The sequence below is a fragment of the Triticum dicoccoides genome, chromosome 5A (genome assembly GCF_002162155.2).
Source record: "Triticum dicoccoides isolate Atlit2015 ecotype Zavitan chromosome 5A, WEW_v2.0, whole genome shotgun sequence".
Lineage (NCBI taxonomy): Eukaryota > Viridiplantae > Streptophyta > Magnoliopsida > Poales > Poaceae > Triticum > Triticum dicoccoides.
The window spans coordinates 56,155,551-56,167,474 of record NC_041388.1 but is presented as its reverse complement, the minus strand read 5'-3'; the positions used below and the strand labels follow the sequence as shown (position 1 = coordinate 56,167,474).

Genomic DNA, 11,924 nt, shown 5'->3' with positions numbered 1-11,924 from the left:
CGGGACCGGTGCTTCCTCCTCATGACTTCATGTGATGCGCTCTGGTCTAACATAAGCTTGTAGGCCTGTGCGTCTAAAGCAGCCCGCTCTGCGGCCATCCTGGTGTCCTCAGCCGCCAGATCCGCTTTGGCCTGGGTGATATGTTCCTTTACCTTTGCAGTCTCCGTATTGTGAACGTCCTGATCTGGCGGATTAACTTCCGCCATAAGCACAGCCAACGCATCAAATAGCTCTGATAAAACCTGAGCCGGCGGGCGCACAGGGCCTCCTGCCCCGGCGGCCGTTGCTGCTGCTGAACCGGAAATCATTGCCGCAGTTGTCGAAGAATGAAGCGCTGCTTGTGTTCCGGCCATGAATACTCCAACACGGTTGGGCAGATCAGAGGGGTCCGGAATACTGTCGCCATCGGAACAGCTCCCAATCCGGCCATCTTGTAGCTGATAAAGAGATTCAGTTTCTCCGGTCGAAGACTCGTCACCGGAACAAATGACAGTCGCCCCGCGAAATCCCGATCCGTCCTCATGACTTCCTCCACGGATGACTCCCACGAAGGCACGCTTCATGGCCGGTTTAACCCGGGCGGATTGCGCACGCTGAGCCGTCTCGACGAGGTCGGTGCAGATGTCCGGCTCAGGGCCCGGTTCACCGATCTTCCCAATAAAAACGTGAATGCTACCAAAGGGGACCCGGTCCCCGTACTCAACTGAGCCGGCCTCGGGGCCCCAGCCTGCATCGTCGATGTAGAGCCTGCCACGACGACTCTTAGTCATCCGGCCTACAGCATAGCCCTCGAGTCCTTCAAAGCGGCCCTCCAAGAACCGGAAACCATCGTGCGATAGCCCCACGGTGGACGCCAACTGTCGTGGTTTTGTCACGGCAGATGTCCTAGAGAAAGGACTTAGTCGTGGAGCCATCGCTATGGGTTAGCTTGAAGGGGTTAAAGCGGACACAAGGACGCAAGAGAGTTTATACTAGTTCGGCCCCTTCAATGAAGGTAAAAGCCTACTTCTAGTTGTGATGGAATTGATGGGTGTTTCGATGACTAGGGAGCGAATAAGCTTCGCCTATGTCTTGAGTCGTTGTCTGTCGTCCCTGAACCGCCGCCGGGTCGTCCCCTTATATACATGGGTGACGCCTGCCGGTTCAGAGAGTCCCAACACCGATTCATACTCGTATCCGGGTTGGTCTCTCCTTGTTCCTAACTCATATTACAAGTATGTGCACAAAGCTGATATACGGCTACAGGTTGTAAACCGACTACGGGCCCTGGGCCTTTATCTGCCTCTTTGGGCTTTAACACTTTTGAACTACTGATGGAGTTAATCCGGCCCAGATAGGCCGGTTTATACCCAGTAGTAATATCCCCAACAAATGGGGAAAAAAACTAGGGTTATCGGGCATCCGGATGGCGCCGTTTTATGCAGCCGCGAAGCGCTGGGTAAGGAAGTTGGTTGTGGGGTCGATCGCGGCGCACGAGCACGCCCACTCGTACAATTACACCCAAGGGCCTACCCAAAACAAACGAACCCAGCCGAAACCTAGAGTCGGGCTCATACGCATGCACTTCAGAAAAAACTAAGTGAACATTGTTATAAACGACGAACGGTAAGTGCCTGCATCTTTTATAAGAGTAATGATACGCATGTTTGGGCGTATTTTAGAACAAAAATCTACTCCATATGCAATTTATGCGCAATCTGACAAGAATTAAAATGTAAACAAGAATATTTTTTTCAGGGTTCAAAAAGGAAAAAAGATAACGGGGCGTGGTATATATGCAAAAAAATCAGCGGAGGCCACTCGAATCGTGTCGTGGCCCGCGAAAGGCGAGAGGCCGGAGAGAAAGCGAGGCGCGGCGCGGGGCGGACGGAGCGAGCCAGCGACCGCGTCAGTCCGTCATCGATCGCCTCCGTCCCCTCCCCACCACCCCACGAACCCTACCGGCGCGCGTTGGATCTACCGGAGATGGCGGAGGTGGACGCGGCGGCCGCGGCTGCGGCCGGGGCGCAGGCGGTGCAGCTGATCGACGGCGAGGGCGAGTTCGCGGGCGAGTCGGCGGAGCGGTTCATGACGTACGCGGGCGTCGCCGGCTGCGGGCTCTCCTACGCCGTCGTCGCCATCATGGGCCCCCAGAGCAGCGGTAAGCACGCACGTACACTGCGCGCGAACGCCCGTCGCGTTGGCTCGATCGTATGGCCGGCGTGCTCCCGTCCCATGCGCGGCGCTGGCCACCTGTTTGATCAAATGCTCGTGAATTTCGCTGGGCATCCGCACCGCCGCCGATTTGTTTCGTGCTGTTTCTGGAGCATTAATTGGTGTGGGTGGTCGGGGACGCCCATTTTGTCGATCGAATAGGTCAACCGCTATCCATGCATGATGCGGTTTGTCCGATAGAACGGCAGCATGTTCCCGTTGTTTCAGGGCGTGCCCTCGTCTTCGGATGGATTATTGACGCTCCGCCGATGCCCGATGAATAATGACGGGGCTCAGTATGTTTGGGTTGCAAAATAGTAACATGTTATATCATACATATCATTCCAAACTCAGACTGCCAGTATAAGCTTTGCCAGTTTAGAGGGTAATTTCGTAGTGGCTGCATGGGGACCGGTGCATCATTGCTTGTTTGCTTCGGTGTATGTACATTGAGGGGAATCTGCATTGTTCGTGCGTGACATTGCCATTTCTACAAAGCTATGGTGACAATAGCGCCATAGTACTTGTAAGCCACCATGGTTTACTCTTTTCCACTGAGCCTTGCAACCCCAACTGGGTGACATGTGTATATTGTAAAAGTAGCTAGGGTCATATCTATTTTGAAGCCCTTCACTTGCTGACATGAATGACATCTAAGAATCAGAGTCCACTGATGAACAATCAATTATAAATGCACTGTACATCCTTTTTCTTGGGGGTTATTTGTTTGTCTTCTCTGATATTAGCTGTAAAATGCTTATTTTCATCATTTGACTGATAGTCTAATACTGAACTTAAACATGTATTCTTGGATGATATCTGTGAGTGTGGACTTCCTTCCCTTTATCACAAATTGACAGTACGCACTTCAAAATTTAGTTGGCATAATATTAATCATACTTTACTTTGAGCAGGAAAGAGTACCTTGTTGAACCTACTCTTTGGGACTAATTTTAGGGAGATGGATGCGTTCAGGGGAAGGTATACTCAATTTTCTTTACCTATCTTTCTTTCATTTTTTTCATTTATCTTATCATGAATTTGTGCGTTCAAATGTAGTACACTCTTAGATTTGATAGTATATTTCTGTCTCTAGGAGCCAAACTACCAAAGGCATCTGGATGGCACGCTGTGTTGGTGTTGAGCCCTGTACTGTTGTAATGGATTTGGAAGGTACTGATGGAAGAGAAAGAGGAGAGGTATGCTTACTTGCACAGTTTAATTTCCTTGTTCTTTTGACTTTTCGAGTAGCAAAGTGCAACATTAGAGAGATACTGGAAGGTTATGGACTTGGTAACTAGAATAGTTACTGGTACAGTTTGACATAACAATCACCAAACTGTCAATTAGACCTAGAAGATTGGAAATAAAGACACTGCATTTTCTCTTTCTTTCTGTCATTGGCGCAGCGGTAAAGCTGTTGCCTTGTGACCATGAGGCCACGGGTTCGAGCCCTGGAAATAGCCTCTTGCAGAAATGTAGGTAAAGGCTGCGTACTATAGGCCTAAAGTGGTCGGACCCTTCCCCGGACCCTGCGCAAGCGGGGGCTACATGCACCGGGCTGCCCTTCTTTTCTTCTGTCATTCTGTGAGTATTTAGTGCCCTGACCAGAAAAACTTGGACCTTAAAGCATGGAATGGGACGAATTTATGAAATGATACCTGATATCAACAGATTGTTTCCATTTGTCTTTTGCGATAATTTACCTAATTTACATACAATCCAGCATCAGACACAGTTAGTGTACTGACCGAAGCTTCACATAATTAGGAGTATTTTCCTCCTGTGTATGGTATCATTTCTTAATAGAATGCGAATTTTAGTTCTCAAATAGTGCTTGAGCAAAGCAAGAGCATTGCATTCTCAACTGATTTGGCTTTCCTGTCTTCAAGTAACAAATACAAACGTGATTGATCCTCAAAAGAACAAAAATAGAAACTACTCCCTCCGTCTCGTAGTATAAGATGTTATCACAGCCAATATGTGAGTATATCGGTTGTAATAACATCTTATATTATGGGACTGGGGGAGTATCATGTTTGATTATGCTACGCACCTGCCATGTGGGCCAGCCAAGACCAAGGCCTCTCCTAGAAGCTGACTCGGTCAAGCCCAGCAGGTAACCGGCGCTCGCGTGACCGGCTTGGCCCATCTACCGGACGTGCCCCTCTTAAGCAAAAACTAAGGCTAACCTGAGGAGAAGGAGGGTAAAAAAGAATATTTTGTCCGTCTATCTTCTTCCTATCCGCTACTCTGTATCTCCGCTTTCCCCTCTTCTCATCTACAGAACTATGTGTTCTTGTGACTGAATCCTTTGTGTGACACAAAGCGATTGCTACTAATCTCTGTGGGTTCGTAGCAATTGGAATCAGAGCCACCGATCTTTCGGCATCATTTCCCACCGATTTTTTTTCCCAGCCACGACGGGGAAATCTGCGCGCCCAACGTTGACGGACAGGATGGGGGCGGCAGAGCTGACCATCTCTGAGCTGCAGAAATTGATCCAAGCGACGGTGATTCAGAGCAAGGCCGTCTCCGACGCGGGGGTCCGCAACTCCGAGCGGATCGACGAGCTCCGCACCACGGTCGACTCCTTCTCTGAATCGACCACCAAGGCTCTCTCCGATCTCACCAGCTCCACGGCGACGGCGACCCAGCGTGTCGAGACTACGCTGGACCGCATAATCACGGCCCACAACAAGCTCGACAAGACAGCCGACGAGTTGAAGTTGTCGATGGAGGCGGTGGCGCGCCGCGTCGATTTCCTCGAGCGGGGGCAGCCTCCTTCCACGACCCCGGCGCAGCCGCATCAGCGACCGGGTGTGCTTCGGCCCCATGGGCACCGTGAAGAACTGCATCACCAGGGTGCTGTTTCTGGAGAGATTCGAACCTCCGGACACGCCCTGGTCGGGGGTGAGCAATCGCAAACCCGTGACCACCTTACTTCTGCTATGTATGGTTCAGCAGAGAGAGATGATGATCGTACCACTGCATATCCGCATCAGCCCTACAGTCATAGTGGTCTGCAGTTGCCCAAATCAGATTTCCCAAAATTCACTGGTGATAATCCCAAATGGTGGAAGGAACAATGCGAAAAGTATTTTAAAATGTACCATGTTAATCCTGAGTTGTGGGTGGATTTTGCCACTATGCATTTCACCGGCAATGCTGCCCTGTGGTTGCAAACTTTCGAAGCCATGCATTCAGTGGATAGCTGGCCTGCCTTGTGTGTAGGAGTGTTTGCTAAGTTCAACAAAAATCAGTATGCTAAACTCATGGACATGTTTTTTGCATTTCGGCAAGTTGCATCAGTAGATGAATATGCCCATACATTTGAAGAGTTCATGCATAAGATTCTGGTTTACAATCACTCCTATGATGAAACCTTCTTTGTGAACCGTTTCATTGATGGTCTTAAGCCAGACATCAAGTCTGCTATTAAATTACACAATCCTGGAACTGTTGATCTGGCTTGTTCCCTTGCTCAAACACAGGAAGTGTTGTTGGTGGAAGATACTCGTCCGTCCTTCAAGAAGGGGGATTATCGCCACAAATTCAAGATGAATGCTCAGCTGCCAAGCATTCTAGGAAACCCGGGTGAGAAGCGGACGGATGACAGGATCAAGTACAACACTAAGTTTGATTCTCTCAAGGCCCAACGGCGTGCTCGTGGCGAATGCTTTAAGTGCGGGGAAAAATTCTCCCCGGGCCACAAGTGCCCCCCGCAGGTTCAGTTGCATGTCCTTGAAGAACTGATTACCTCTCTTGATATTTCTGATGACGAAGATGACAATGGATGGCCTGAAGAGCACACCCCTGACCCGGATGAGGATGACCATGTCATGAAGCTATCTGTCCATGCAGCATGTGGGACACAGTGTAAGAAGAGTATTCGGCTTCAGGGTTTCATTGGCAAACAAGAAGTATTGATCCTGATAGATTCTGGAAGCTCCAGTAACTTCATAAGCTCCAAATTGGTTGACCGTTTACAGTGTACCACTGCTCCGTTTCCTGCTGCCAAAGTGACAGTTGCTGATGGAGGAACTCTTGACTGTAACATGATGGTGTCATCTCTACAGTGGTGGACTCAAGGCACATCATTTACATCTTCGCTGAAGGTACTTCCATTAGGCACATATGACATCATCCTTGGTATGGAGTGGCTTGAAGAGATGAGCCCAATGTGGGTAGATTGGAAAAAGAAGACATTACGGTTCACACATAATGGAGTTCGCATCACTCTTCGAGGCATTAAAGATAAACCTGCCAGTTGCTCAGCTATTTCTGCTAAACAGCTTCAGGGCTTGGTTAACAATGGAGGTGTGGTGCATATGTTAGAATTGTGTGCTGTGCAAGACGTATTCGAGGCACCTGGCTCATCCACCCCTCTACCACCAGCCATTACCCGAGTTCTTTCTCAGCATGAGGCTGTGTTTGAAGATCCTCAGGTGTTGCCTCCTCACCGCAGTTTTGACCATAACATTCCACTGCTTCCAGGGGTGAAGCCTGTTAATGTCAAGCCATATCGTTATGCTCCTATGCAGAAAACTGAGATTGAGCGACAAGTGTGTGAAATGCTCCAAAAGGGACTTATACAGAATAGCACTAGCTCATTTGCATCTCCGGTGTTGTTGGTGAAGAAGAAGGATGGTTCATGGCGTTTTTGTGTTGACTATAGGCACCTCAATAATATTACAGTTAAGAATAAATACCCAATGCCAGTGATCGATGAGCTGCTTGATGAATTGTCCGGTGCAAATTGGTTTACCAAACTGGATCTCAAATCTGGGTACCATCAAATTCGGCTAGTGCGTGGTGAAGAACACAAGTCGGCTTTCAAAACACACCAAGGGTTGTATGAATTCAAGGTGATGCCCTTTGGTCTCACAAACGCCCCTGCAACGTTTCAAGCTGCAATGAACACAATTTTTGTTTCCCTCATTCGAAAATGTGTTCTTGTCTTCATGGATGATATCTTAATATATAGTCATACACTTGAAGATCATGTGCGTCACTTGAAACAAGTGTTTGCTCTTCTCCACCAGCACCAGTTGTATATCAAGAAGAGTAAATGTTCCTTTTCCCAAAAACAACTTGAGTACTTGGGTCACATCATCAGTCACAAAGGGGTCGCTACTGACCCTTCGAAGATCCAAGCTGTCGCTCAGTGGCCTACACCGACAACTATCAAGCAAGTTAGGGGGTTTCTTGGGTTAACGGGTTATTACCGCAAGTTCATAAAACATTATGGGATCATCAGTCGAGTATTGTCAGATTTGCTCCGTAAAGATACCATGTTTTATTGGACAAACAAAGAAGATGAAGCTTTTCAACATTTGAAATCAGCTCTTACTCAAGCCCCTGTCTTGGCTCTACCAAATTTCAAATTGCCATTTGTTGTCGAAACAGATGCAAGCAAGTATGGTATTGGTGCTGTACTGATGCAACAAGGGCATCCGATCAGTTTTCTCAGCAAGGCTTTGGGACCCAAGACGCAAGGCTACTCCACTTATGAGAAGGAGTGTCTTGCTATCTTGATGGCGGTGGAGAAATGGCGTTCATACCTCCAGCACGCTGAATTCACCATTTCCACTGATCACCGTAGCTTAACTTACTTGTCTGAGCAAAAGCTTACTACTGACATCCAACAAAAGGCTTTTCTGAAATTAATGGGACTCCAGTACAAGTTGGTTTACAAAAAAGGCCATGAAAATGCTGCTGCTGATGCTCTTTCCCGTCAAGCAATTCCTGAATCATGTCATGCAATTTCTCTCTGTCAGCCCAAGTGGTTGGAAGTAATTGTGGATGGCTACACAAAAGATGATACAACTAAAAAGTTGTTACAGGAGTTGAGTTTCACTGGATCTAACTCTGCTGGCTACACGTTGGTGAATGGTATTATCAGGCATAAGGGACGCGTCTGGCTCGGCTCTAACACTGAGGCACATCAAGCTATTCTGCTCTCCTTGCATGCAAGTGGCATTGGTGGTCACTCTGGGTTCTTAGCAACTTACAAGCGCATTAGTGCTCTGTTTGCATGGCCTGGTATGAAGACTGATGTAAAAACATATGTGCAAAATTGTACCATATGTCAGCAAGCCAAATCTGAAACTGTGAAGTTGCCAGGTCTTCTGAATCCATTACCCATCCCAGATGAACCTTGGAGTTTGGTGAGCATGGATTTTGTGGAGGGCCTTCCCAAGTCTGGCTCATATAATACCATATTGGTGGTGATTGACAAGTACACTAAGTTCGGTCACTTCATCCCTCTGGCTCATCCCTACTCTGCTCTTCAAGTTGCTCAACTCTTTTACAACCACATCTATAAGTTACATGGTCTGCCGTCCGGCATTATATCTGATCGGGATAAGGTATTTACCAGCAATGTTTGGCAATCTTTGTTCAAGATGACGGATGTGAAGATGAATATGAGTTCGGCACACCATCCCCAAACTGATGGTCAGACCGAAAAGCTTAATCAATGTCTTGAGACCTTTCTCAGGTGTACGGTTCATGCTTCGCCGACCAAATGGTCTCAATGGTTGCCTTCGGCTGAACATTGGTACAACACTAATTTTCACTCAGCGCTGGGCAAGTCTCCATTCGAGGTGTTATATGGCTATAAACCACGACAATTGGGCATTGCTCATATTCCAGAATCCACACCATCTGATCTGGCGGGTTGGCTACAAGAAAGAGAAATGATGCAAGAACTTGTTAAGCAACACCTACTTCGAGCTCAGCACCGCATGAAGCAACAAGAAGATAAACATCGTTCTGATCGGGTGTTTCAGGTGGGAGATTTTGTTTATCTCAAGCTTCAACCATATGCACAAATGTCTGTTGCTCGTCGTGCAAATCACAAGTTGTCCTTCAAATTTTATGGTCCCTATGAGGTGCTCGCTCGCGTGGGAAAGTCAGCCTACAAATTGAAGCTTCCAACAAATAGTCGTATTCATCCGGTGGTGCACGTCTCCCAGCTGAAGCCCTCTCTACCGGCAAATCAGGTGCCTTCTGATGCTTCTTTGCATCTGCTTACGGATGTTCCAGTTTCTATTCAGCCGGGGCAGATTCTTGATTCTCGTTTGGTGCGAGCTGGTAATGGCGCTCGTGCACAAGTGCTCGTTCATTGGGCTGGCCTCTCATCTAATCTGAACTCCTGGGAAGACAAGAACGCACTCCAGCACCGGTTTCCTTCTACAGCAGCATGGGGGCATGCTGTGTCTCAAGGAGGAGGGCATGCTACGCACCTGCCATGTGGGCCAGCCAAGACCAAGGCCTCTCCTAGAAGCTGACTCGGTCAAGCCCAGCAGGTAACCGGCGCTCGCGTGACCGGCTTGGCCCATCTACCGGACGTGCCCCTCTTAAGCAAAAACTAAGGCTAACCTGAGGAGAAGGAGGGTAAAAAAGAATATTTTGTCCGTCTATCTTCTTCCTATCCGCTACTCTGTATCTCCGCTTTCCCCTCTTCTCATCTACAGAACTATGTGTTCTTGTGACTGAATCCTTTGTGTGACACAAAGCGATTGCTACTAATCTCTGTGGGTTCGTAGCAGATTAGTACTATGTTCAAAAGGTGATTTTGCATGAGTTAAAGCGACTTGGTCATGTCATATGGAATTATGGTAGAGGCTTATTAGACATACTGCTGTAAGGAGCTTACTGGGGACACTTCTTTTCTGATGATCTGTGCTTTTGCCTCATTTTAGGATGATACGGCATTTGAGAAGCAAAGTTCATTATTTGCTCTTGCGATTTCAGACATAGTTCTGATTAACATGTGAGTCATTCTCTGTGATAACAGGATGCTGCTCCAATTTTTCGATGTCAAGATAACTACCCCTCCCCTTATGCTTATAGATTGAGATTTTGTCCATACACTCAAGTCCTTATATTTTAACTGCATGTATTCTTCTAGGTGGTGCCATGATATTGGTCGGGAGCAAGCTGCTAATAAACCTCTTCTAAAGACAGTATTTCAGGTACCAAGGTGCAATCTCTGTTCTTTTAGGTATACCCTTAATAGCAATGGGGATATATGTCCTGATTTACTTGTAACTTTCGGACAACTTGGTATGTAGGTCATGATGCGTTTGTTCAGTCCCAGGAAGACAACACTATTATTTGTTATACGCGATAAAACAAGGGTTTGCTTCTCCTTTGTTATCTTCCTATTTTGAATATATTTACTAAATTCTTTTTATTATCAGAAATATAATCTTTGCTCCATTTATTTGGGCGAATCTCAGACACATCATTATTTTCATGTAGACTCCACTTGAACATCTAGAACCAGTTCTAAGGGAGGATATTCAAAAGGTGCTGGTATCCTACTCTTGTTCCATGATTGTTTACTTTTCCTTCTGCTCACTATTATAAGATGTTTTGAATATTTTAATATGGACTACATACTTACTGAAATGAGTGAACAAACACACTAAAGTTAGAACATCTTATAATAGTGAACGGAGGGAGTCCCTTTGTTCACAAATATAAGATGTTCTAACTTTTTTCTGAATCGGATGTATATAGACAAGTTTTAGTGTGTTTGTTCACTCATTTCAGTCCGTATGTAGTTCATATTGAAAAATCTAAAACATCTTATATTGGTGAACAGTGGGAGTAGTTTATTCCCATTCCCTGGTTCTAATTTTGTGACTGATTTGATCAGATATGGAACTCGGTTCCTAAGCCAGAGGCACACAAGGATACCCCTCTCAGTGAATTTTTCAATGTGGGCTTTCTGATTCTGCTATACAATCTTGATTGACTTATAGACTATACTGATTGTAACACCTTTTGTAAATATGAAGGTCCAAGTCACCGCATTGCCCAGTTTTGAAGAAAAAGAAGAACAATTCAGAGAGCAGGTACTTCAACAATTACTTGAAACTTGTCGTCTTAAGTTGTTTCTACATAAATGTACAACATTATTTTCCAAATAAAAAGAGAATCTAAATATATTATTTTTCAAGCGCTTTACTTTTATCTCGACCAGGTTCAACAACTTAGGCAGAGATTTGCAAATTCAATTGCACCAGGAGGTCTTGCAGGTGATAGGAGAGGAGTTGTTCCTGCTTCAGGTTTTTTGTTTAGTTCACAGCAGATTTGGAAAATTATCCGAGAGAACAAGGATCTTGATCTTCCTGCTCATAAGGTACAATTTGATGTACACTGGATCGGTATTACATGAGTCATAAAGGAGTTACTTTAAGTTCCATAATGTTGGTGTATGCATCAAATGCATCATACATAAGAAAATCCACAGTATCCATCTACACCAATCCTCTAAAGCCTGTTTTTTTATGTAAAAGAACTCGTCCTCTGATTTTTAATCAACAGCCAAAACAATTCTGGAAAAGAGACGACATGAAATGGGAGTGCATTGTTCCTGAGCCTACTTAATGCCTGTCGATACAATATTTTCAAACATTTTTGCTATTCCTTAAAGAAGTGCTTATCTTGCTAATTATCTTAAATCTAACACAAAATTGCTAGACAATACCTAGTCTGCGGCTGAATGAGCCCTACCCTTATTCCATAGGATATGCATGTTATCTATCTATGGAATATGGATGCAGATCATGTCCTATACATGTACAAACTGTTAGGAATAGCAACTTAGTATTATCTGGAGGCCAAAACCATCATATATACAAGTACAGAAGGGAGGCCAAAGGCCAAATACAGAAAACCAAAAGGCATCATAAATATAACTCTAACCCCCCCCC

General features: G+C 46.0%; 2 protein-coding genes across 2 annotated transcripts in view; both read left to right on the top strand.

Moving 5' to 3' along the window:
• Positions 1–1,834: 1,834 nt before the first annotated feature.
• The window catches only part of LOC119299255 (protein ROOT HAIR DEFECTIVE 3 homolog 1-like), a 22,507-nt gene continuing 12,417 nt past the window's right edge, over positions 1,835–11,924 (top strand). Inside the window, exons 1-10 of the mRNA XM_037576506.1 lie at positions 1,835–2,140; positions 3,108–3,174; positions 3,290–3,392; positions 9,903–9,973; positions 10,112–10,175; positions 10,275–10,340; positions 10,465–10,512; positions 10,865–10,927; positions 11,007–11,063; positions 11,192–11,350. Of these exons, the coding sequence (XP_037432403.1) occupies positions 1,966–2,140; positions 3,108–3,174; positions 3,290–3,392; positions 9,903–9,973; positions 10,112–10,175; positions 10,275–10,340; positions 10,465–10,512; positions 10,865–10,927; positions 11,007–11,063; positions 11,192–11,350 (873 nt within the window). The 5' untranslated portion in view covers positions 1,835–1,965. The remainder of the gene's footprint in view (positions 2,141–3,107; positions 3,175–3,289; positions 3,393–9,902; positions 9,974–10,111; positions 10,176–10,274; positions 10,341–10,464; positions 10,513–10,864; positions 10,928–11,006; positions 11,064–11,191; positions 11,351–11,924) is intronic.
• On the top strand, positions 4,247–9,743 carry LOC119299254. The gene is made up of 2 exons (XM_037576505.1): positions 4,247–7,061; positions 7,239–9,743. Exons 1-2 carry the CDS (start codon positions 4,653–4,655, stop codon positions 9,486–9,488), a joined length of 4,659 nt encoding a protein of 1,552 aa, XP_037432402.1. The 5' UTR covers positions 4,247–4,652; the 3' UTR covers positions 9,489–9,743.

Bases quoted from the DNA above. Each gene is read 5' to 3' on its own strand.
- LOC119299254 (XM_037576505.1), top strand. From the start codon at position 4,653: ATGGGGGCGGCAGAGCTGACCATCTCTGAGCTGCAGAAATTGATCCAA. The intron at 7,062-7,238 runs GTGATGCCCTTT...CTTCTCCACCAG, and splicing joins AAGGGTTGTATGAATTCAAG to CACCAGTTGTATATCAAGAA.